The sequence below is a fragment of the Perca flavescens genome, chromosome 8 (assembly GCF_004354835.1).
Source record: "Perca flavescens isolate YP-PL-M2 chromosome 8, PFLA_1.0, whole genome shotgun sequence".
NCBI lineage: Eukaryota > Metazoa > Chordata > Actinopteri > Perciformes > Percidae > Perca > Perca flavescens.
The window spans coordinates 29,638,121-29,663,879 of NC_041338.1; the positions used below are offsets into that span (position 1 = coordinate 29,638,121).

A 25,759-nucleotide genomic window follows, 5' to 3' on the forward strand; every position below is an offset into this window, starting at 1 on the left:
GTCTTTTTGTTGATACACAAGCTTCAAGACTTCAGAATTGAGTGCATCATTTAAAAAAATGTAGCCAAAGTATACAACGGGGGAAAAGTGTATGTTTTTATTCCGGGAGATGTCATGCCAGACACCAGTTCATACTGCAAATATATAAATAGGCGGCAGGCCTATTGCAATACTTTCATCAGTGGGCCATAGGCTCAGGTACCATTGTGTCACCTCCTTTTGCGAAAGATAGGGACATTTGTTTAAATTAAAATCTTCTAGATTGCAGCTTTAACGTTACACTATCGAACTGAAATCCAAAGGTGGCGCGCTTTGCTTCGTGAACGCTGTATGTGTGTCATACACGTCACTGTCCAACTGGCTGAGTGCGCCTGCGCTGTACTTTCATTCGAGGAAGTGGTAGAAGAGGCAACTCAAACGACGTAGAAGAGTTTGTTGCTTATTCCCCGTTCAGAGAGGACAAACCGGCCCAAAGCCTTTTCAAAATGTCGGGATTTGATAGCAACCCGTTCGCAGAGCCTGCCAACGACAACCCTTTCAATGTAAGTGTGTGTTTTTTAATATGTAGGTGGAAGGCACAGTTGAGCCTTGGTGCTGACATATCATACGTGAAAAGGTAGCCAGCACGTCAGGAAACTGTTGGGTGGATGTCGGGGGAGGGATCTAATTCTGCTCTATTGAAAGCCATTTGACAAAGAAGGCATGATTGGCAGTCCTTCAACTAATCAGCGGTCTTTGTCAAAAAGAGGGCGTGGTATTCTGCGTGCTAGTTGCAGGAAGTTAAACTGTAGCCAGCTAGCAATGTGCTAAACCTTTTTTTACACATTACAACTGTAATACTTACTGAAAGTAATTTGTATCATTGGTGTATTTTCATGATAGGTTGGATGTGATTTGATATTTTTTTTGAGTCCTATATGTCACCTACATTATGCAAAGACACTCAATTTCAAGCTAACCGTACCTCTGTTGGTGCTGCTGGTTTGCTCTTTGAAAATATTTTTGTTAACCTACAGGATGTAGCCTAGAAGTCTATTCAGTCTATAAAAAGCTCTGTAACTTCATTGTCTTAATGTCCTAAAAATGTATTGAAACGGCTGGCCTGTTGTGTTCAGTTAGTATTGTTAGCAATGTTTAGAAGTAGGCCATCTAACACTTGTTGCTTCCTCACCTACAAAGTGTTTCATTATGTAGATGAAAAATGTCAAATAATGTAAAAGTGGACTTTTCTGATTTAGTATTTTGAAATGCAGTGTTCCTTGGGATATATTTTCATGTATCCTCACATTAGGATGAAGGATGCATTCTAGACTTTCCAAATTTGAGACAAGTTAGATGCATTGTGTCAACATGGGCCTCAAGTGACTTTAATATTGCACGTTCATAAAGTTTGGGAACTTTCGAGAAACGCAATAAAAAAATAATGGTTGTCATAGAAGCAGCAAAGTGCGACCTTTATTTTCTAATATATGTCAAACTTCAATAATGCTTGATTGTACTTTTACCGTAACGTATGCTGTAATAACCGCTGCATCGTATGTTTGATAGACCTTGATAGACCTGCCTAATAAATTCCCACTTATTTCAGCAAGATTTGAGTATTTCTATATTAGCTATCTTTTGATAATTATCATCATCATTAATATTATTTGCACACTTACACACACAGGTTTAATCTTCTTGGCCTTGCTTTTTCCTAACACAAGACAACCTTGTCTGGTATATGTATTTTTTGTCAAGGATGATAGTTTTTTCTTTGTAGCTGTAAACCCATGAACACATTAGCCTACTTTTCTGCAGTAGTCATGAAGCTGTATATTTACTCCATCTGTTTTTTCTTTTTATGTAGTACAAAGTAGCTGAAGTAAAATAAATCGGCAAGAAGAGAAACTCCTTCTCTATAACTGCTTAGATAGGAGTGTTAGAAGCATGACATTTTGGTCACAAGGACCTTCCTCAGAAATGTGGGAAGAGGTTGTCATGCAACAGAAAAGGTGAACTCATTAATTACTATAGAGAGTGTATAATGTGTTAGTTAGCCCGCTGAGCAACTTGCACAATCAGATTACAGTGCCTTTTGAAAACTGTACGCAAGATAAGATCGGATCTAGGTTATTGCACCACATTAGGTCTGTGTGCTATAATATTACCTTTTTATATCTTTTAAACACACTTGCTGAATTCAATCGTTTAAAATAAGGATTGCCTCATTTGTTAAGTACAAGATAAGATACGCCTTTATTGTGTCCTATAGGCGAAATTCATCTTGGGCATTCGAGAGAAACGAAATGGCGACACATTGCGCATAAACATACAGTTAACCTACATAGAAACCTAATCATACATTATCCAATCCAATGGTTCAATGGACATCTAATAAACCTCACAGTACCACAAATATTATTTAGTAGTATTAGTCACACATACATCACTGCAGCCAATATGTAGAGGAATTCAGCTTGTTGCAGAGACACATAGTCTTTACAGTTTGCATGGTAAAACAAGTGTGAATGGCTTAAGGGCAACCAGGCTTCACATACAGTGTAACAAATGTTATATTAAATTAATTATATCACGCTAGGCTATATTTTACAATTAAGACTGATGGTTTCAGTGACATTACTTAACACAGTCACTTTTACAGTAGTTTTGCAGTGTCACACTATTATATCAGGTGCACAATGGCTGTGTCAGTGGAGACCAGTATGTTTGCTGGGTGTGGAAGTGGCTGAATAAATAACCTTGTAGCAGCTGTATTATGATGTCTATGCTGTAGTGTAGCAGTTCTCTATCAAGCCGTTGTATTATTCTTACAAGCCTGCAGTCTGCGGTGACATTAAAACAGTTAATATGCTGCCAACTTTTGAAAGAATTTCAGGAGGGCAACATTGAAAAATAATTGAAAATCTGTACCTTTGTGACCTTAAAGTGCTTCTCCCACCCACCCCCCCCCCCCCATGTACTTCTAAAAATAGTTGGCACTGTAAGTCTATTTGGTAGCAATCTCCAAGTGCAGTTATGAAATGGGTACAACAGCCACACCTAGGCAATCAATGGTTATCACAGCAAGTCCTGTTCGCTGCTACAGAGACTTAACAGTCAAGACTATCATGCGGATTTAATCCCAAATTTACTTTAATCACACTGTTTTAGGTTAGAATTACATTTTCAGACATGACCAATATAGAACTTTACATCATCATCAATGGAGAGGTGTTTTTCTGTGCGTCTCCACACCTCCTTTGCTGTTATTTTCAACATGGCGCCGTCTTGTTTTGGCTTGTCCTTACTTATAGTACGTTCCATTTGTCCCTCTTAAAGTGTTAAGGGATGAAACAGCTCAGGCATCCCTCTGTTTCCTGCTGGGAATGTTTACAGTTGTGTCATGAGTAGATAAGTAATAGTGAGTAACGTCACTCTTTTAATCACATGTCCAGTGAGTGACGTATTTGGTTATCATGTGAGATTCTTGTTCTGTCTACTCATATCTTTTAAAGGGAATTGACTCCGATTCTAAAAACGGTTCAGACGGTTGTTAGTTTAGTTTAGCTGTGCTTTAGTTTAACTGTATATCAATCTCACAAAAGTCCTACAATACCCACAATCCATTCTGTGGCCTATTTTATTTCCAGTAACAGATGTTATCTGGGCTATGGCGGAAACTAAAAATTCTTTTCATTATTGATTAATCCGCAGATTATTTTCTCCATGAATCGTTTAGTCTATGAAATATTAGAAAATATTGAAAAATGTAGGCTAATTTCCCACAGCCCAAGGTAAAATATTCAAAATTGGAATTTTATTCCAAACATCTCACAAAATAAAGGTATTCAGTTTACTATCAGATATGTAAAAGAGCCAGCAAAGATTTTGAAAATGTACTTGAAAATGACTAAAACGATTAATTTATTATCAAAATAGTTGCAGATAAATTTTCTCTCGATTGACTTATTAATTAATCAGTCAGCTCTAATCTGGGCACTGTAATGTACTTGGGCATCATGAAATAAAATGTTTGTGTGTACACTTTAAAACCTAGCCATTTAAAAATGCTCCACTGTAAATATGCAGATAAGTGTAAGAAGTTGTTCATGAAGGAAAACGGTCGTTACATTTCTTGAATATCATGGGATGTTTATATGTATTCCAGAATGTGATTATTAGGGAATTTGAAAAATTTGAACTTGCACTCGTCGCAACTACAAATGTGTTTTTGCATGGCTTATAGCAGGGCTGGACTCCAAACTGCACCGATCCCTTGTTAACCAAATGGCATAGTAACAAAACATAGTATCTGTTGGTTGTTTTCTCAATTAATCAATTTTGTATCCAGATCCTTTTTGGTAGTTTTTCTTAAAACTTGTCTTGGATTATTTATTTACTTGTTCAACTGGCATATAGTGTTAGAAATCTAGGTTGTTAGGTAACAGGAGTGCTCTGATTTAGTCAAAGAATGTCTTGAAAATTTATGAGGGCCAAAGCCTTGCAGAATCTGCTTTTATCAGACTCAGCGCTGTGCGCCGGGCGCACCAGAGTGTCATCTCCCATTGGCGCATTGCTATTATAATGACTGATTTGCAACGTAATATTTTTATTTGTAATCTTTTGCATGTTTGTGTGCTGCTGCGCGTTCCTGTGTGTGTGTGTGTGTGTGTGTGTGTGTGTGTGTGTGTGTGTGTGTGTGTGTGTGTGTGTGTGTGTGTGTGTGTGTGTGTGTGTGTGTGTGTGTGTGTGTGTGTGTGTGTGTGTGTGTGTGTGTGTGTGTGTGTGTGTGTGTGTGTGTGTGTGTGTGTGTGTGTGTGTCAAGCATAGTGTGCGCGCGCTGTGAACGAGCCTAGGAGCATTTTACTAATGCGCTGTTAAAATAACAATGAAATGCTGCGCTATTGACTTTAGACCAGATTTTTGTTGGTCAATGGCGCGATCACTTCCCGCTGCCTCAAGATAGCAATACGCCAAAAATTCACCTGAACACACCTCCCTGTAAGACCAGCACGCCCGTGGGTGCAAAGATGGGTGCAGGTGCATTTGTTATTTAAACGACGTGGGCGGTGGACGGGAAATTGACAACTGCGTCGGTCTTAAACTAACTTAAACTGGCCCTCAAACTCTTCAGGCGCGGCAGACCGGCCTCTCACATCAGTTAGAAACCACTGAATTAATCGTCACGTTGTTGATCACACACTAGAGTCAATTCATGTTTACCATACCTGTAAAGAAACGGTTCTTTCCAGGTAGTGCTTCATCAGGACCTGAGAGGTTATTGCAACAGCTGGATGTTATTGTACTTGATTTTATGACTTGGTCAATGCATGGTACCAGATTTCATAGTCTGGGCTGATATTGTTTTTAGGTTTACCGTCAGTCTTTCAGGAAATGAAAGTTTCTAAGGAAGAGTTCTTCTGAAGATAAGATTAACAGCAGTAAATGTTTGCGAAGGTGAAATATCAAGACTGGAGGTTTGAGTTCATTTGAACAAACTGAAAGGTGTATCTAAAGAGTTTTGTATCCACTTAAATGCTAAGAAGTGCAGTTCTTTAACTGCACTGATCTGCTGCTAACCGCTCACTGTACTTGGAAGGTCCCAAATGTATTCACAATGACCCCCAATATGCAGTTTAGCTAAGCTTCTTTTGTGCTAGCGTCTTTGAACTAGACAATTGGTATGAAGTGTAACAGAAGTCAAGCAAGTAAGATTGTTCGAATTAATTTTGTTGATCAGGTTGATATATATATATATATATATATATATATATATATATATATATAAAATTATACACACATATTTATTTATATATATATATATATATATATATATATATATATATATATATATATAATGTGTGTATAATTTTAAGGGTGGGAAAAAAATGCATATTTTTTAAATTGATTCTTTTCCCCAGAATCGATATTTTGTATTAATTTTATTCCCAGTGATTCACCTAAATATGTTCTGTTTATACCAAGGTTAACGGAAACGAACAAAATAAAGAAAACTGGGTGGGAAAAAACATTGTCGTTAACTGAAATAAAAATAAAAACGAGGCATTACAAAAAAAACAATAACTAACTAAAACTGGGAACCCAGAAATTCCGATATTCCATTTCAAATTGAACACAACGTAGTCCATGCCCCTCGCCTGGCATCATGGCGTAAAGTACATTTGAGAAGCGCACACAAGAAGGCTAAAACCTAGTTTACATTAACAAGGTAAAGGAGAACGCAAAGCCCCCTTTCCCCTTAAACAGAAGCTAACCCCGGTACAGCGCATGGATGTATGGGTACAGGGTCCAGGCAGCATGACGGAGACAACCGTAGGACGGAACACTACAGGAGGGCTTTCACCGGAGACCCGATAGCTGCTGGTTAGTAAATACGCAGGAACACCACAAGCGGGAGGAAGCGGGGGTTAATGTGTGGATTGATACTGGGATGTCTACACAACTGTGTGAGTCGATTTGACTTCAAAAAGTTCGCCACTCTACTCGCCCCAAAGTTCAAAACCCCTGTTGATGTATGTCTTCTTTAGTCTGTTGGCTATTTAGTTTTTTTCCTGGCACACGTTACTTACACATTTTGCTCTTTACTGTGGCGTCTTGTGTAGACTGTTTACATATTTGTGCTCATCATATGTACATTTTATGTACTGGTGTTATTGTTGAATACATATTTTTAAAACTGTATGATGTTTTTGTTGAGTTATTACACAAAACATTTTCTGACCTTTTTGAATCTTGCCCCTGACATATAACCCATATTACAAAAAAAGACTAAAACTAATAAAAACTAAAGTAAAAGTACTGTAAGCATTTTCAAAAAATAAAAACTAAACTAGCAAACCGCTTTAAAATATAATAATAAATAAAACTAAACTGAATCTGAAAACAAAAAGTCAAAATGAAATAAAAATTAAAACAAATGAAAAATGAAGAACTATAAAACCTTGGTTTAACGGTACCACCTACGGCGACTAGCCTACATCACATCTGTTTCCAGCAAAACAGACCAAAAGCAGAAAAAAAACATGTTATGTTCTTCTTTACAAATGAAACAAATGTCAGAATGACTGACTGACATGTGATGTGCATTCTTTTTTTAGAAAACAATTAGTTTTTAGAAATATCTCATGATATATTGACTCTAGAAGTGTATTATTTACCTTTTGTTAAAGAAGGGAAAGGAAATCACAATACTCAACACTATCGAAACCGCAATACTTCTAGAATCGGAAATTAATTGAAAACCGAAACACAAATCGAATAGGCACCCTTTTCTTGTGAAAGAATCAAATCGGGACAAAAGCATGTCATCCCAGCCCTAATATATTTGGTGATGAACTGACTGATAATGAAGAGTGACACGTGTTTGTTGTGTTCCAGGACCCTTCAGTCACACAAGTGACCACCTCCAACATAGAGCCAGTGGACCAGTACAACCCTTTCCCTGCCCATCCCACAGTAAGACCTCTGAAACATGTGCCCTCCTTATCTCCCATCCTTATCCCCCCCCTCTTCTTTTTCTTGTCCTTCCCATCCTCCTGTTTGCATTTACTCTCTTTCACTTTTAATTTCCTTGTTCTGTCATTTTCCTGTTTTGTCTTGTTATCTCATCCTTGTACATCTCCTCACAATCATGTCATTTGTTTGCCTATTATTGTTTTTCAGGACAACCTAGCTTCTCATACCACTCCAGCCTCCACCGCTCCCTACCAGCCTGCTGTGTTACAGCCATCTACAGAGCCCAGTCCGCAGGTGAGTCACACATTACTGGAGACTGCATACTCTCTCTCTCTGCCAAACCCTCCACTTACTGTATCTGCTGCAGTTGAAAAATACTGCTCTGAAGTAGATTTGCAGGATGCTACTTCCCTGGGTTCTCTTCCTATTTTGTGTGTCATATACTGTATTTTTAGATTAGATTGCAGCTCTGTTAATGTTCACACAGTTGGTGCAGCTGTATGGGCCAGTTTTCCACAAAATAAAGGCGGTACAGAGCATGATTTAAAGGTGGAATCTGCGGTTCTGGAGAAAGACGGTTGATATTTGAACTCAACACCCAAACAAATACACCCCTCCCGTCAGCGCACCTTCAGAACGTTAGCATGAGCCAGATTAACCGGCCCTCTCGCTCCCACTGACTTTCTCTTCTTCATACATCCATGGCCTTTACCTTGTCTCGTTCATAACACGAATGAAATAGAGTTTTGTGTCTTGGCCCGAGCCACTTTGTTTGTTTCCCTTTCACGAAGCCAGGGCTGTGTGTAACACACAGAACGAACAGCTAGCGGACCGTGAGGAGATATTCACTGATTTTGACAAAAGATGTGTTGGATTGGAATTGCAGACTCGACCTTTAACACACAAGAATGCATAGTGGACATAGAGAGGAGTGTACAAGGTCACAAAACAAACAGAACGCAGCCCTAGTAGCCACTATTGACCGATACAGTACCATTTCCTACTTACTCCTGATTTTGCTAAAAATGACCGTAAAGATATCTGGAATCTGAGAGACTTTGAAGTAAACAATACTAACGGGTCTTATGGGGGCTCTACAATCAAACATCCAAACATTTACATCAAATGAAATATTTGAGATGCTACCAAATCAACTTTTGTCAAACCTAGTGGATGATGCATCTTGGTGCTGTCTTTTAAGCCTGTTGTTAAAACAATGACACAGATCATGAATCATTTAAAGTCAGACATTACTCTCTAAAAGGCAAAACAGACAAACCACATCTTGTTTTTAAGACCCCTGGAGAGACAATGTATGCTATTTGGCTCAAGGCACTGACTACATTATTAATAGATGTCATGTTTACTCAGTAGTTGTTTACGTAGACATAAGAATAGAGAGCGCAACAACATCTGATACACAGCATAGAATCAGCGTGAATGTTACTTTTAGCTAACAGTTTGCTCATTTTCAGACACAAGGCTGTAATATCTATAATAACAGGATGTGACTAAGAGCTAACCATCCATTCTGCCTCATCAGATAGCAAGTGTTACTTGACTTTGTTTGGTATCAAGATTATAATGAGCATCCTTGTTCCACTGTAATCTTAAAATAAATATTCATGAACAGCACTACAGATGACACCTGTGTCCTTCCTTTTTTCTGCCAAGTCAGACATCCGATATGAGGATCATAAATATGGATTTTTGGTTTTGCATACAGTATGATGGCCTTTTAAAAATACATGTATGCCTTTGTAAACACAGAATGGCTGTTGAAGTCTACATGCAGCTTGAGAAATAATTTACAGTGGCTCGCGTCTTCCATAGATGTAAATATGTAAAATATAATGATGTGTAGTGAATCATTTTGCATTGTTCCCAAGCAGTTTGTATCCGTCCAGTTGTATCTCTACCATTTGTACGTAATGTGAAACTCCTGAGAGTTGCGGATGTGTTTCTGCACTAAATGTCAGCATAATAAATTCCTGTACATTCAATGCGTTTGTTGAGTAAAGTGTTTCTGACGCCGCTTCTTCTTCTTCAGGCGACTGCTGCTGCAGCTCAGGCCAATCTGCTGAGGCAGCAGGAAGAGCTGGAGAGAAAAGCTGCCGAGCTGGACCGCAGAGAGCAGGAGATACAGAGCAGAGGCCCCACAGGTCATTAACCTCTCCTCTCCTCTCTCCTCCTCTCCAGTGCTGCATAGCGTGTTAGTCCAGAGCCAGTGCTGTCTAGTACATACGCATGCTGTAAATTATCGCACTGCTGCAATGGCTGCTGCAAAGTAAACTGTATTTAACCTGCAGCGCGGGAAATCTACCAGCTGTGTTTGTCGACTTATGTTATTGCTGTTCTGCTTAGTGTAGTATTATTTTTCTCTTTTTCTCTCTTAATTATTATTATTAAAATTATAAAAAGATCTATAGAAGATTTTGAATATATGAATAATCAGGAGACAAGAAAATGACCTTTCACACAATTTTATTATTTATTTGTATCTGATATGAATGTGTCAATATTTAAATAAAATCCCCACAGACAGAGACAAGCTGTTCCTTGCTAACAGGATCGATGGTGTCTCTTGTCTTGACAGGTAAAGAGAACAACTGGCCTCCACTTCCCAAGAGCTTCCCAATCAAACCATGTTTCTATCAGGACTTCTCCGAAGAAATCCCCCCAGAGTCCCAGAGAGTCTGCAAGATGATATACTATCTCTGGATGTGTAAGTACATTCAAATGAGAAGTGTGCACCAGGGCAGACATGTAAGCAGCAATTCTACGTGTTTTGCACTTTTATGTGTATGGGCATGTTTAACTTTTTGTAGACAGAAAATGGCACAAAACCTGAGATATCTCACTATGCAGCATTTAAAAACTTGAATGTGTTTAAATCCTCTGAAATTTTTTAAAACCAAAACATATATATATATAGTAACCAGGGCTGGTATACACATGAATTGTGATCATGGATGTCATTCAGTAATAACAGTGCTGCTGTAAAAATGCCAACATAAACACTCTGCATGCAGATCATACTGGCACCTGCTGGTGATGTGGAGCATTTAACATCTAAAGCTTGATTTATGGTTGTGCGGAGGCTCCATGCAGAGCTTTCGACGTAGTGGCCTGGGGTCTCATTTATAAAACTGTGCGTAGGATCCTTACTATAAATGTACGTGCGCCCAAAAGCCCAAATTGGCATACGCTAAAAAAAAGTCAGATTTATAAAACCGTGTGTACACACACCTGTAAGCAATGTTCCCTTTATAAATCACAGATTGACTACAAGTGTGTGTACGTGGATCAGCCTCTTATCCTGCCCTGTACACGCCCATTTTTAACCATAAATAGTCAATGCAGGGCACCTCGTGAATGCTGATAAGTATGTTAATAACCCTGGCAGTTATTCTTTCGAATCATGCCGAATTATGACGACTGGCGGAGAAAAAAAACAAACAAAAAAAACAACCTCTCAGACGCTCGGGAATTGCTGGCAATCAAATTATAATTTCGGCCTGTTGTCGCACAGTGTAGGGAAACCGGATCTATAGACTACCTTTATTAATAAAATCTTCCAAAACGGCAGGCATTACGGCACTCGGGGACAGCTTCGATATACCAGACGTATATAATAAGAGCTGTATATTATATCCAAACAAGCCTTGGTAATGAAGTTGAAGATTATATGTAATATTTATTTAAAAAAACACTTAGCTGTCTGACATTTCCCTCTGGAAACAGCCGGTTTCACCCAAAGTGGCGAGGACCTGTATTTGGACCGGGATGGCACGGTTCCGGCGCGTTGCCCTCTCTACTGGACCCAATTCAGTACATAGATCCAAGAGCGAAGCTATATTACTATTACAGATATATTAGGGAATTTAAATCGGCATATAAGCCAGTCATCGTCATGGTCCCTGAAGTCTCTTTCTCTCCTGATTCTTCCATTGCTGTTCTCCTGCAGGGCCAGCAGTGCCATCATGCAGCATTACGCACTGGTTCACTGCAGTATTTATATGTTTAACCTACAACAATTTGCGATTATTAACACCTTGCTAAAATCAACAACTAGTGGTATCCCCCACTCTGAGATACAATTTGAAATCGAAATGTAATAGGCAAACACACTTTTCTTCATGCAGGTTTTGTTATGAACAGTATTAAAGTTCGGACTGATAACGAGGACATAGAGCGTAACGATTTCGCGATAGCTTAACGGCTGTATTTCCAGACTTTGACATTTGATGATACAAGCACAGTTTTAAAGACAGATATTTAGTTATTTACACTGTGTTCTGCAGTTATATGCTAGGGTATTTGATGATTTCCTGTATTCCATGCAGTTGGGCCATCTCCTCCTCCTGCGCTCCGTAGTGGACAATGTGACTTTTGATTTAAAGGTGCAATATGTAATATTGTGTGTAATACTGGCAGCTAGCGGTTAAAATAGTTACTGCACTACCAATTCAAAATACTGGAGAGGCGTTTCCCCCGCCCCCTCCTGCCCAGACTCGAAGTTCACGGAGGTTGCCAGGCTGAGACCGCAGCATTCACAACAATGTTGCTAGATGCTTTTCTCACATAGCCAGACATTACTCCACAGCACAGCGGAGTAGCTAACGTTAGATGCTAGTCTCGCATAGCCAGACATTACTCCACAGCACAGCAGAGTAGCTAACGGTAGATGCTAGTCTCACATAGCCAGACATTACTCCACAGCACAGCGGAGTAGCTAACGGTAGATGCTAGTCTCACATAGCCAGACATTACTCCACAGCACAGCAGAGTAGCTAACGGTAGATGCTAGTCTCACATAGCCAGACATTACTCCACAGCACAGCGGAGTAGCTAACGATAGATGCTAGTCTCACATAGCCAGACATTACTCCACAGCACAGCAGAGTAGCTAACGTTAGATGCTAGTCTCACATAGCCAGACATTACTCCACAGCACAGCGGAGTAGCTAACGTTAGATGCTAGTCTCACATAGCCAGACATTACTCCACAGCACAGCGGAGTAGCTAACGATAGATGCTAGTCTCACATAGCCAGACATTACTCCACAGCACAGCGGAGTAGCTAACGTTAGATGCTGTCATAAAAGCCCGTGCTCACGTGGAGCTCTGTAACCAACTGACAGACACACTTTTTAGGCTTAAAATGACCGTATGAACCGCTAAAAACACAACAACCTCACTGTCCTCTCCACACGCCAGTCAGGCACACTTCCTCGGCTTAGAATTACAATACGAAACGCTAAAAATACCACTACCTTGCCGACGGACACACACTTCATTGGCTTAGAATTATGGCAACAATCGCTAAACACACTGCAAACTCACAGTCCTCTCTTTCCGATTTACAGCCCCCCTCTCGTGGCTTAAAATAACTCACCGTTGTCGGTTCCAGCCTCTGAACTACATGTTGTAAACAGCCATGGGCTGCCTGCCTGGTCCTCCCGGTAACGTTAGCAGTTAGCAGGGTTAGCATGGCGGCGTTAGCCAGGACCAGTCGGGATCACTTTACTGGCTATGTCTCAATTGTTTTTGCGAGTAACCAACTCGGTTACTCTAGCTATATAATTCAATGTGAGTACACAAATGTTGAAATGACAAAAAATGCCCATCCCTAGTAGCTGTGATAAATTAGCCTGAAGCTTATGCTTACCTGTTCAGGAGAAAATAAGCCAACTCTGCGTCCTTTTGGGATCTAAGCTGTCTCCATCTTTCAAATACATCTCCAATATTTACCAGGGGGTTGTTACGTCTCTGGTCACGCAACTGTTAGAAACATGCTGTTTTCTTTTTTTATGTCATGTAGAATCTATCTCCGTTGATCCTGTTCGTTTGTTTGCTGCTTTCATGGCTGTACTACCGTTACAGCTGTAGCGTGCTGGGTTTACGTTTTTACAGGTATATCTGGCAACCCGGCCTGCCTGTCAAACTGGGCCGTTGATAACAACACACAGATCAAAACATAAACATAAATTCCGTCACGGAATATATTTCAAAAAGAAAAAATACTGACATTAGCATTGAGGGGGGGAATAGTGAGGGAAACAAAGTGTCTCCCCCATGCTTTCTGACCACTATGGGAAATCTGTAGCAGGAAAAGTAAACCATGTAAACCTATTCTGATATAACCTCTAAATACAATTATGAACCTGAAAATTAGCATAATATGAGCACTTTAACTCTTTATGACGTCATATTGTTTTTAGATCTCCACAGTGGTATTGGTACTGCTTAATATCCCATTATGTTTCTTAAGTGCTTAGTAACAATTACTATAATGTTATTAAGTTTTGTTATGTTTATCAGTATTTACAGCGGTTGGAATTGAGGTATTTCTGCTATATAAATGAAGAGGATGTTGATATTTCAATCAGGAGAAACTGATGCAGATATGCAAGATTTATTTGTAAATATGAAATGTACATAGTCTTTGGAGATTAGACTCCATCGTATAAGATTTATATATTTAGGGTTAGAAAAAACCCAGACATATCCCCGATGGAGTCTAGACACTGGTGGTGGTGGTGGTGAAAGGGGCACGAAGACCAGAACGAAGGAGTCGAAGAGAGCTGTCAGCTGGAAAGAAAACCGAGAGTGCCGTGGGTGAAGATGCCTGGAGGGGGAAGGGGAGGAGGGGGGTCAAACTCTTGCCTGAAATGACAACTGACAGCCGCAGAGGAGAGATTTAACCCATGTGTTGACTTCGGGTCAAATTGACCCGTTTTCAATTTTTGTTTTATACGTAGAAATAAGCGCTGAAAATGTGTAGAAGAAAAATGTAACAATTTAAAACGTTGAAAAAAACAAATACAAACTGTGGAAAAAATAAAGGCGTCAAAAAAGTGTTTTTTTCAAGGTTGACGGGAAGACAACACAAGGGTTAAGACAAGGATGTCATGCTGTGATTGGCTTGTGAAATACGAGGCCGAATCTGATTGGTTTAACTGAAAATCAACTCTTGAAAACAGCTTATCCGTTTACGAGAAAAGTGATAAAGTTATTGAAATCTCCCTCAAAGAATTTACGCTGAGCTACATTAGTAGTATTATTATTGACTCTTGTCTCTCTCCACTGTTTCTGCAGTCAACTGTGTGACTCTGTTCCTCAACCTGCTGGCCTGTTTGGCCTTCTTCACCACTGCAACGTCCTATGGTGTGGATTTTGGTCTCTCCATTCTCTGGCTTGTCCTCTTTGCTCCCTGCTCCTTCCTCTGCTGGTACCGGCCCATCTACAAGGCCTTCAAGTGAGTCTCCCTTCATCAATGACACCATGTGGCTGAAAATCTGTATGTGTGGCCTTTGCAATACCACAGTCGATTAATGTAGCAGTCTATAATAAGTATAATAATTATAATAACCTTGCCCGTTTCTTTAAGAGGAAATCAATGCTAAATAACTGTGAGATCAAATCTTATAATTCTAACCGTTATGTTTCCATGTCAACCACTCATCTGTAATTAAGAGCAACACATACATATGTACAAGTTATTTAAGGACATATCTATTAAAGCTCTGTGGCTTATTGTTTTATCCTTTAATGCACAGTAAGCATATGCGGGATATTTATGCAATTTGATGTGATGAAATTGTGGGAACTTGCAAAAACTGATTCCCCCAACACCCTGCTTTTGATGATGTTCACGTCGCTCAATCACGTCACTTCATAAAGTCACTTTATAACGTCACTTCATAACATTCCCATGGCAACAGGGAAAAATGGCTGCTCTTGTGTGAAGTAAACGCAACATTTTTCAACTTTCTGCTAAGATATATGTGACTTTTTTGCAACGAAAATAGGGGGATTATGAAATCATGCAAGTCCCGCATATTTTGCGCAGAAATCGGCAATTTGTGCGGCGTATTTGAAAAAATGCGGCCCCGCATAAATATGTGGACTTTGGCTGATTATGCATTGAATTATGCGATCGCATAATCACGTTTTTCTGGAGGGACTGCCAAGAAGATGTAACTTGAAGAAAAAAATCATAACACAACAACACGTTAGATGATAATTTCGTCACATTTATTTTGAAATTGTCAGCGACCCTTTGAAAAGATATTTTCAAACCTGCAATGTTTTGAGTGAAATGTTTGTTTTCTCATTTTCAGGACTGACAGCTCCTTCAGCTTCTTCTTCTTCTTCTTTGTGTTTTTCTGCCAAGTGGTGATCTTCATCATCCAGTCTGTAGGCATCCCCAATTGGGGCAACAGGTGAGTCACACGCTGTATGTTTCATGTTGACATTTGGAGGGTTCACATAATAATGGCAATTCTCAATCCCAGTCATTTAGTTAGATTTGGCCACCAAATTTGATGTAGGGATTCATAAACAAATACATTGTAAAAAAACAGTGGTTTGTACATTTTAAAAAACGTAAAAAAAAAAATTGTGTGCACAATAACACACCATCAGAACAAAACATGAAAATTAATTGTGTTTATTTACATCCAAATTGGCACATTTGCAATTAAATAATGGCTCATCTGAACATGATAATAACAATTTACTCATTGACTCCTGAGTGATTTGAAGGAGTGTTCTGTGCACTTTTGGTTCCTTGCCTTTAGTATCAGAAGCACTGCCAATCAGCTGGCCTATAAGCTACTGTCATCTCTCTCTTTTTCTCTTTTACTCATTTTCTGCATTCTTTCATCTCTTCTGACAGACTTTTCATCCTTCAGCCTCTAGCCTGCTGCCTATCTGTCTGCTGGTTACTCTGTAAGTTTCTGCTGCTCTCTGTCTCTGCTACGTTCTGCCAACACTCATTCTCTTCTTGCTTTGTCTTTATTAACTTGTATTTTGGTTTTCGAAAATACGAGTTAAGTGGAAAAATTATGGGCTTTATACAATGTGCCAGTGTACCGGTTTACTATATAACGTGGTAAAACATTCTGATGGTAACAACAATTTTTAATACCATCATTACGGAGAGTATTAGTATTCATTTTTGCACAATAAAATGAAGGCAGCAGGAACACAACAGGAAAAAAAGATTGTGCAGGTGAGATTAAGAAAACCCCTAAGGGGCCCCTGGTTGCTCACTGGGTAGAGCGCATGCCCATATGCAGAGGCTCAGTCCTATCAAATAAAGGCCTATAATGCCAAAAAAAAAAATCTCTAGGGGCTTATAGAAGGAATCTCACCTAAAGAAATAACAAAAGTTCTGAAATCTACAAATTAAACACAAGTAAGCATGTAACTAAAAAACAAGCATATGGTTAGCTACATGAAACAACAAAGACAAGGGCACTGTGAACACAGGGATTTAGTTATTGTTGCTACAATATATGAACTTTTTAAAATTATTTGATTTGGGGCTTTTCCCTTTATTATGAAGTGACAGTGGATAGACATGAAAGGGGGAGAGAGATGGGGAATGACACGCAGCAAAGGGCAGCAGGTCGGACTCAACTGACGCTCTTACTGGGTGAGCTAGAGGCTGCCCCATGTATGAACTTTTTTAATGTCCTAACTTGCACTAACAGACATGTTATATTAACATTCTTACATATGTGTTTGGGATTCTGTCTTTATGTATGAGTGTGTATTTTTTGGGCATTATTAGGCCTTTATTTGGATAGGACAGCTTAGACTTGAAAGGGGAGAGACAAGGGGAATGACCTGCAGCAAAGGGTCGCAGGTCGGAGTCGAAGCTGCTGCCGCTGGTTCGAGGAGTAACCTCTATATATTAGGGGTGGGAATCACCAGAGGCCTCACGATACGATATCATCACGATACGATATCATCACGATACTTATGTCACGATACGATATTATTGCGATTTTAAACTTATTGCAATATTCTGCGATATACTGCAATGTATTACCTTTTTTCCAACTTCAGATTTTTCCCAATTTCAAATGATGTCCCCAAAGGAAAATGTTGTCAACATCTGTTTTATTGAAAAAGATACTTTTCTCTGTTTGTTCATCTCACCTCAATTTTAAATGTTGTAATATGGGATTGTCAAGCAGACAGACTGACCAACACATATATCATAAAAGATCGATACTTGGCGTCTGTGTATCGATACAGTATTGCCATGAAAAATATTGCGATACTATGCTGTATCAATTTTTTTTTCCCACCCCTATTATATATGGTTGCCCGCTCTACCAGGTAAGCTAACCAGGGGCCCATTAGTGTGTATTTTACATGTGAAGGCTCATAGTTGTGTGTCTGATGTTATATTTTAGCCTGTAAAGTGTGCAGAGACTCTTTTGGTGATGTACACTTTAAATACGCCGTTTGATTTCAAAACGGCACTTTCTAGAATGACCCATGTCCTATTGGCACTTAATTTTCCTCATTTCCCTTTTTAGAATGATGCTTCTCATTTTGTCATGGCTTCGCACAATATCAAAACAGACACAGTCAAGGGGACCCTTTCTTGTTTTGTAGCGCTTCCCCCGCAGATGAGATGCAAATTACAAAGCAGCACAATTTGAACAACCTACTCTGTGAACAACAAAGGCACTGTTAGGATGTTAATATGAAAATGTACCCACACTTTGAAATGCGTTTTATTTGATCTTTTGGAGCATGCATTTATGTTGTAATAATACCACTTCTATTATGTTCATTATTAAGTGATATGAAATGTCCCATTTACGATTGGCAACCTTTTATTCTGCCTCTTCTTCTCGGCTTTTCTTTCACGCTGCTTCTTCAACACATTCTCCTTCCCTCCCTTAATGTAACCCAACTCTCGTCCAGAATACATGGACACTGTGTGTACCTGTACACAAATGTTTCAGACTGTTGAAGATGACCTTCAGTTTAATCAGTGTTTGTGAGATCATCTAAAACGTAATGTTTGTTGACTCCAGTGGTTGGATCACTGCCTTCACTGCCATCAGTACAAACAAAGCAGTGGGAGCCATCATGATTGTAGTGGCCATCCTCTTCACCATCTGCGCTGTGCTGTCAGTCATCCTGCTCAAGATGGTGAGACTTCATTATCTTTCTTCATATTTTCAGTTTTAACGTGTGGGTTAGCAGCTATGTCCTTTGATTAATCTGTGCTTTTACTTGTGAGACGGATTGGGGATTTAGTTTTTGTTATATTAACATACAAGTCTGGAATTGTGACCCCCAAATTGAGGTTTGCATTCAAATCTCAGAACAACTTTGGCATAGGGAGTTTTGATGCATGCCTACCATTTTATGTGAATTGAGTATATAGTAATTCATGCAGTAAATTAAACTCATTAATCCTTATCAGTGGTTAAAATTGCAACTTCAGTCCACAGATGAGGAAATAAAGAAGCCGTATACACAGCAAACACTAAAAAATAACTGCTTTGTCATTTGCTTTTTTTTTTGGTTTGAGAAGAAAATGTTTTGTAACACCTGTTATGTCACATCTCCATCCTCTATGAACAGTTGCCAAAACTGACAGCAACACATTTCCAGCAGCAACAACAGTGGTTTAAAGGTTAACCCATAACATATTGGATCTATTGGAACAGTATTTTCTGTCCAACTTGTTGGAAGTGCAGAGTTTTAACAACAAGAGTCTACAGCCACGCTAGCAGATCTGTGATGCGGTCAGGGTTTCCCGCAGAATATGTATTAGTTAAGGTGGTAGGGTATGGAGCTAATTCGGGGCCAAATGTTTTGTTCATTCGAAAAAAATATATATAGTTGAAAAAATAAAGCTTGAAATTGAAAATTTAAGTTTTGGTCAAAACTTGGAAAAAATAAAACCATGTATTTGAACTAAAAATAAGTGTACCAATTTTTCTTTCAGTTTGAATAAAATATAGATTAAATTCTGGAATTATTTTGAATAAATTATAAATTTTCATTTTTCACTTTTATATTTGTTTTCAGTTCCACATTTCATGTTTTCAGATTCAAGTTATTTTTTTACGGCTTCAAATCTTTTTTTTTTCGGCTTCAAATCTTTTTTTTTTTTTCGTTTCAGATCTGTTTTTCACTTTCAGATATTTTTTTTTCGGTTTGAGACTTTTGGCCCTGATTTGGCGTGTGGGGCGTGGCTTCAACTCAGAGGGGCGTGGCATTATGAGTGACAGCCTATCAAAGAAGGCAGAAGACTCCTCTGTCATGTTGACTTCAGGAAATGGTGTTACTGTGAGAACTATGACTGAATGCTTTCTATCCACTATATCGTGTGATTTTTACTTAAACTGATGCCAGTGACAAAGTTCCATTTTAAAAAAAATTTTTGGACAACAAATGGTACCAATTACATTATAAGAGCAATAAACTGTGCCAGATTGTGCAGTTCAGCAGGAACAATGACTTCTCCCACTTCCATGTATGACTTATAGCACCACAGTATTCACTGGCACCAGCCCACAGGTAGGACATGTGAAAGATATTAGCATTTTTGAATAGATACTTTGCGACGTTATCCCCTCAGTGGCATTTTTTTTTTGATTAACACATAAAAGGAAAATAGGTGGACAGCTGGACAAAGCTGGCAATCAAGCATCGCTAGCACTAAAGTTAGCATTAACTAACGTTAGCTTCACACTAGCTGGTGTTTTTACACTAATTTCAGTGTCCAGCTCAAGTTTTTTTTACTTTAACGTGTATTGGTCTTTGTTAACCTCCGGTTTGTCAGAATGACCATAACTTGACACTGGCTGCAGTGAAGAAGGTCTCCTTTTATAGAGTAGACAAATATGACTTTACATTAATGCTCTGGCCTGATAAATTACGTTTTACACTATAACGTTACATGTAACAGCATGACAGTTATGCCTTACAAAATATGCCAAGTGGGCAAACTTTGAAGGCTTCTACCACAGCCTAACTTAAGTATCAGAATACACTAACTTGTCTTTTTGTATTTGTATGTCTTACTGTCTGTTTTCTGGACCGTGTGTGTCCGTAATAAAAGCTTTGATTGATTGATTGATTGATTGATTGATTAACAAAGCGGACCAGGACAAGTTATGTTGTTTAAACTAACCATGAAAAGGTAACACTAGCAATGTTAGTTATCTATAATGTTTTACATTTATAAGGCTGTACGGCTGCAGGCAGCCACTGTCGAGTTATGGTCATTCTGACAAACAGAGGTTAACAAAGACCACTACACGTTAAAGTCAAAAAACTTGAGCTGGACACTAAAATTGGTGTAAAAACACCAGCTAGTGTGAAGCTAACGTTAGTTAATGCTAACTTTTGTGCTAGCGATGCTTCATTTCCAGCTGTGCACCTATTTTCCCTTTATGTGTTAATGACAAAAAAATGCCACTGCGGGGATAATGTCCCAAAGTATCTATTCAAAAAGGCTAATATCTTTCACATGTCTTACCTGTGGGCTGCGCCAGCAGGTTGCCTTAATGGAGCGGACGCTATGCTGACTGCCGAGTGAATACTGTGGTGCTACATTCAATGTCATACATGGAAGTGGGAGAAGTCATTGTTCCTGCCGAACTGCACAATCAGTTTATTGCTCTTATAGTGTAATTGGTACCATGTGTTGTCCAATACAATTTTTTAAATGGAACTTTGTCACTTGCATCAGTTTAAGTAAACATCACATGTATATAGTGGATAGAAAGCATTCAGTCATAGTTCTCACAGTAACACCATTTCCTGAAGTCAACATGACAGAGGAGTCTTCTGCCTTCGTTGTTAGGCTGTCACTCATAATACCACGCCCCTCTGAGTTGAAGCCACGCCCCCCACGCAAAATCCGGGCCAAAAGTCTGAAACCGAAAAAAAATTATCTGAAAGTGAAAAACAGATCTGAAAACGAAAAACAAAGATTTGAAACCGAAAAAAAAGATTTGAAGGCGTAAAAAAAATAACTTTTGAATCTGAAAACATGAAATGTGGAACTGAAAACAAATATTAAAGTGAAAAATGAAAATTTATAATTTATTCAAAATAATTCCAGAATTTAATCTATATTTTATTCAAACTGAAAGAAAAATTGGTACACTTATTTTAAGTTTGAATACATGGTTTTATTTTTTCCAAGTTTTGACCAAAACTTAAATTTTCAATTTCAAGCTTTATTTTTTCAACTATATATATTTTTTTCAAATGAACAAAACATTTTGCCCTGATTTAGCTCCATAGTAGGGTGCGTTGGGGTTGCCATTCTTCTGTTGCTCTGCTGTCTGCAAGTCGGAGCTTCGGAGGGCGGGCCGACGCACACAAACACTTGTGCACACACCAGACGCCAACCACCACGTCACTTCTGTTTACTGATGGCTATCGTTTACCTCAGGCTAATTAATCAGCTAGTAAGTGGCGATTTTTGGCAGCCAGCCTTCCAAAAGATAGAACAATGAAATGAAATGTTAACCGATCATTAACCATTGAGCGGATATTGCTCATATACATTTTATTTGACGACGTAATTAAGGCGGCAGGCGTGTGTTGCTTAGGCGGCCGCCTTAGCTGCAGAGTGCTGCAGGAAACCCTGGTTGTACTTCTGCACAGCAGTTCTTTCAGCTCAATGCTAACCTGCTCACAATTGCAATGTGAAAACATGCCAATGCTTAGAATGTTTTATGGATGCTAACATTTGCTCCTTAGCGCTAAACACAAAGTACAGCTGAGAGTGATGGAGGTGCCAACCAAATTAATTACCAAACTGAAGTTTTGACCCGCTGGCGGTAAAGTTATTCCAAAACAAATCCGAAATCCTTAGAAGGACATGAATGTCTTTACAAAATGTCATGGCAATCTCTCTGATAGTTGTTGAGATATCTCAGTCTGGACCAAAGTGGTGGACTGACCAGCATATATCCATTCATAGAGCCATTTTGCCAGTGTGGCTAAACATGTGAGCATAGAGCTAAGGTTTGGTTTCAAAGGCCATTTGCTCACATTCTCTTTTCTCTTCAGGTCCACAGCGTATACCGCCGGACCGGGGCCAGTTTCCAGATGGCGCAGCAGGAATTCTCGCAGGGCGTCTTCACCAGTAGAACCTTCCAAACAGCTGCTGCTGGAGCAGCATCCTCCGCTGCACAGGGAGCCTTCCAGAGAAACTAACTAATGGAAGACCGAGCGAAGCTCCATTTATTTAATGGTCTATATGTTATCAGGTCTAGATGATTCAGTAAAAAAAGAAAAAAAAAAAAAGAATCAGGAAGTTGAGGTTCATTGAGAGTTTTTGTGACTCTGTAAACTGGTCTTCTGTAGCCAGAGGCTGTATAATCTAACCTTTTAATGTATGGACCTTGAGCTAGGTGAGGCTATATTATTAGCCTCCCTCCTTTCACCCCAACTATCGATGCACATGTAGTTCCCCATGTTAACTTTGCTTCTCACATTCCGCATGTCTCCTGCAAAGTGACTGCGTCGGCTCTGTTTGTAAAAAGCAGTTGAGGGGAAAGTCACATCAAGTGCATTCTGGGGTGGAAAGCATGAATGAAGTTGAGTGATAGCTATTTCAGTTTGTCCTGGCTTTGTATATTTTGTGCGCACTTTTTTGGCAATGCTCTTCTGTGTGTGTGTGTGTGTGTGTGTGTGTGTGTGTGTGTGTGTGTGTGTGTGTGTGTGTGTGTGTGTGTGTGTGTGTGTTGATCACATGTCTTCATGTGGGTGCAGTACACTTTTGTTTCTCCACATCACTATTGGATCCTGTTATATAAACAAGATTAAGTGTTTCTGCATTTTTGTTATGTCTCCAAGGCATTTCTAAGATGTTGAACCTATTTTGGCAAAACATCTCTTTTGTGTGTCACAAAGTTTCAGTCTAATAAGGAAGAAAAGTAACCGATAAATCATGCAGTTTATTGTAATCTGTCTGGCCTTAGACTTTGGGATGTTACTGTAACTATTCATTTAAATCTGTGGTTAATTATTCAATAAGAAAAAATACTCAAACTGCCCCCCATCACTTTCAGATTGTAGTACTATGTTTTTAAACATGTGCCTTTTGACTTTTGTCTGAAGCCAAACTTTTGCCAAGATCTTTCTGAAAAACTACTGTGGTGTCAAAAACTAAGTGGAAATACTGTATATTTTGTTATTTGGTATCACATGAAAAAGCTTCTACATAAAGATCCCATCCAAGAGGAAATTAGAGTGTTTTGCATGTCATGCTTGTAAACAGCTAATTTAATTTCTACTGTAATTAAGAATACAGAGTATATAATTTGATTTCACTTGAGGCCAAATTTTACGTAATACATATTAAAGCATCAGATATGTGTTTCTTATCATAAATATCATTATGAAGTATCTTCAACTTCTTTGATAACTGCCTTTCAAGAGTTGTTTCTAAGGAAACCAAAGCATTACGGATTATATTAAAAATTGAACATTTTGCTAATAAAATGCACTAAAGTTAGATTGACATCAATTCATACAGTTTGGTTTAATGGGCTGAGCCTATTATATTAATTTCACGACTAACGGTGAATGCAAGAGGAGGAACGTTTTATTTTTCATGAAGATTAACAGTGTAGAAATGTACCCGTGTTCAGCTCTAGTGAGGTTTGACAGGAGAAGCAGGACCTAAATCAGATTTCCCTGATGTGTATCTGATTTGAAATTTCTAGTACAGCGGTGTAATCTTGCCACAAGTTAACACTTAACCTTCCTTTGAAGAAAACCAGTGTCTCAACATCACCAGTATGCAGCTAAGGTATTGCATGTTCTTGCTGTTTTCTTATAGATTGTTTTACTTCTGGAAAGAATTTCAAGTCTTCCTAGTACCTCTTTAAAACGACCACAAAGCTCTAAATTATTTGTGTACCGATGTATATTTTCTATGTGATTTCTTGTGTTGGAAAACATGGTCGTGTGTTTATTTGATGTACTGTTTTAAAACATCAGCTTGGATGTAACACACGTTAGCATTCCTGGAAAACAACTGCAAACTTCGATCATGGGTGTGATGTTCTCGCAACAGACGGCGGCTTAATTTAAGCTTACATTGATTATATAGTACAAGACTTGTATGAATTCACACATCGCTGTATGCATTGTTTTGAGAGAACAGAATCCAGTGCCTTTTGTATTTCAATATTGAATATAGCATCTATTAAAATGCTTGGCTTTCATTCAAAGCTGTGTTTGTTTTGTCTTATAGAATCTTGTCGCAGTCCCTATACAGATTTTTTTTTTTTTTCATAACATAAAATACTGTCTGAAATTCTGTAAATTGGAAATCTCTGGGTTCATAGGAGAGTAGATGTTCTGATGAGCACTTGTTTTGACATTTTTGCATTAGTGTCCTCTTTGATAAGTACTTTATTATTCACCATTTATTTATTTATTTATTTTACCATTATTCTGTTCTTATAGACACTCAGTCTGTGTACCTTAACTTAAGAGAAGAGTTCATTCAAGTTACTTTAAGGTGGTCATGAAACTGGCCTAAAACTTGCACACAAACTCCCACATTTCAATTAGCATGCTGTATTCTCCACAAGGGGAAGCCGGAAGAGTCACTATCTTAGTCTCGCATTTCCCAGTCTATATCCTTGACGTTCCACTTCCGGATTGCTCTGGTGCTGCAGGAAAATTCCACCAGATGCATGTATTTTCCATTTCCTTCCGCTTTCTTTGTGTTGGAATTTTAAATCTGGTCGATTTATGAGGACTACGGTTAACTGCTCCTCAGATCTCTGCAGGGTAAATCCAGACAGCGTTTTCCCTCGCATGACTATTTTGCAGCAGCTCTGTGCGGAGCTTAGCGCCGCCCATGACGATTGTGATTGGTTTAAAGAAATGCCAATTAACCAGAGCACGTTTTTCTCCCATCCTGGAAGCAAAATTACGAATCCCACTATGGCCACGCCAAGACCCGCCCTACGAAGCAGCTCGATTGGTTGGGGTTAGGCATTTCACCTCGAGTGGTTAAGGTTAGGGTTAGGGGATTGGTCAGGGGATAGGACCTGTACATGTAAACATGGACGCCTGGCCAATAGTAGTGTGTGAACGCTATTGAAGGGCGGGTCTTGGCGTGGCCATAGTGGGATTCGTAATATCGCATCCTGGAATGCTGTGGGGACTAGCCAGACCTAGCCAGACCCCCCTCCGCTTCGCAGCGTGTGGATGGTCTGGCAAAGCGAGACGATGAAAGAAAAACGTGCTCTGGTTTATTGCCATTTCTTTAAACCAATCACAATCTTCATGGGCGGAGCTAAGCACCGGACGGAGCCACGGTGCCGCTGCAAAATGGACATGTGTAGTTTAAAGACTGCCACCATCTAAACTTAAGCAATGGTTTTCAACCTGGGGGTTGGGGCCTAAACAATGCATCGTAAGATATATCTAAAAAGGTATACAAAATGATTAACAGGATGGGGGAGGGATAGTGGGGGGGATCTTTACTCTT

General features: G+C 39.1%; 1 protein-coding gene across 1 annotated transcript; it reads left to right on the top strand.

The window, feature by feature from the left end:
- The first annotated feature begins 361 nt into the window (after positions 1–361).
- scamp2 (secretory carrier membrane protein 2) lies at positions 362–23,306 on the top strand. The gene is made up of 9 exons (XM_028585028.1): positions 362–542; positions 7,381–7,458; positions 7,666–7,752; positions 9,509–9,620; positions 10,055–10,183; positions 14,560–14,719; positions 15,585–15,686; positions 18,306–18,423; positions 22,315–23,306. Exons 1-9 carry the CDS (start codon positions 486–488, stop codon positions 22,459–22,461), a joined length of 990 nt encoding a protein of 329 aa, XP_028440829.1. The 5' UTR covers positions 362–485; the 3' UTR covers positions 22,462–23,306.
- Positions 23,307–25,759: the final 2,453 nt, after the last annotated feature.

Coding starts and splice junctions, on each gene's coding strand:
- scamp2 (XM_028585028.1), top strand. CDS start 486: ATGTCGGGATTTGATAGCAACCCGTTCGCAGAGCCTGCCAACGACAAC. Junction 9,621..10,054: donor ACAGAGCAGAGGCCCCACAG/GTCATTAACCTC, acceptor TTGTCTTGACAG/GTAAAGAGAACAACTGGCCT. Junction 15,687..18,305: donor ATCCCCAATTGGGGCAACAG/GTGAGTCACACG, acceptor TGTTGACTCCAG/TGGTTGGATCACTGCCTTCA.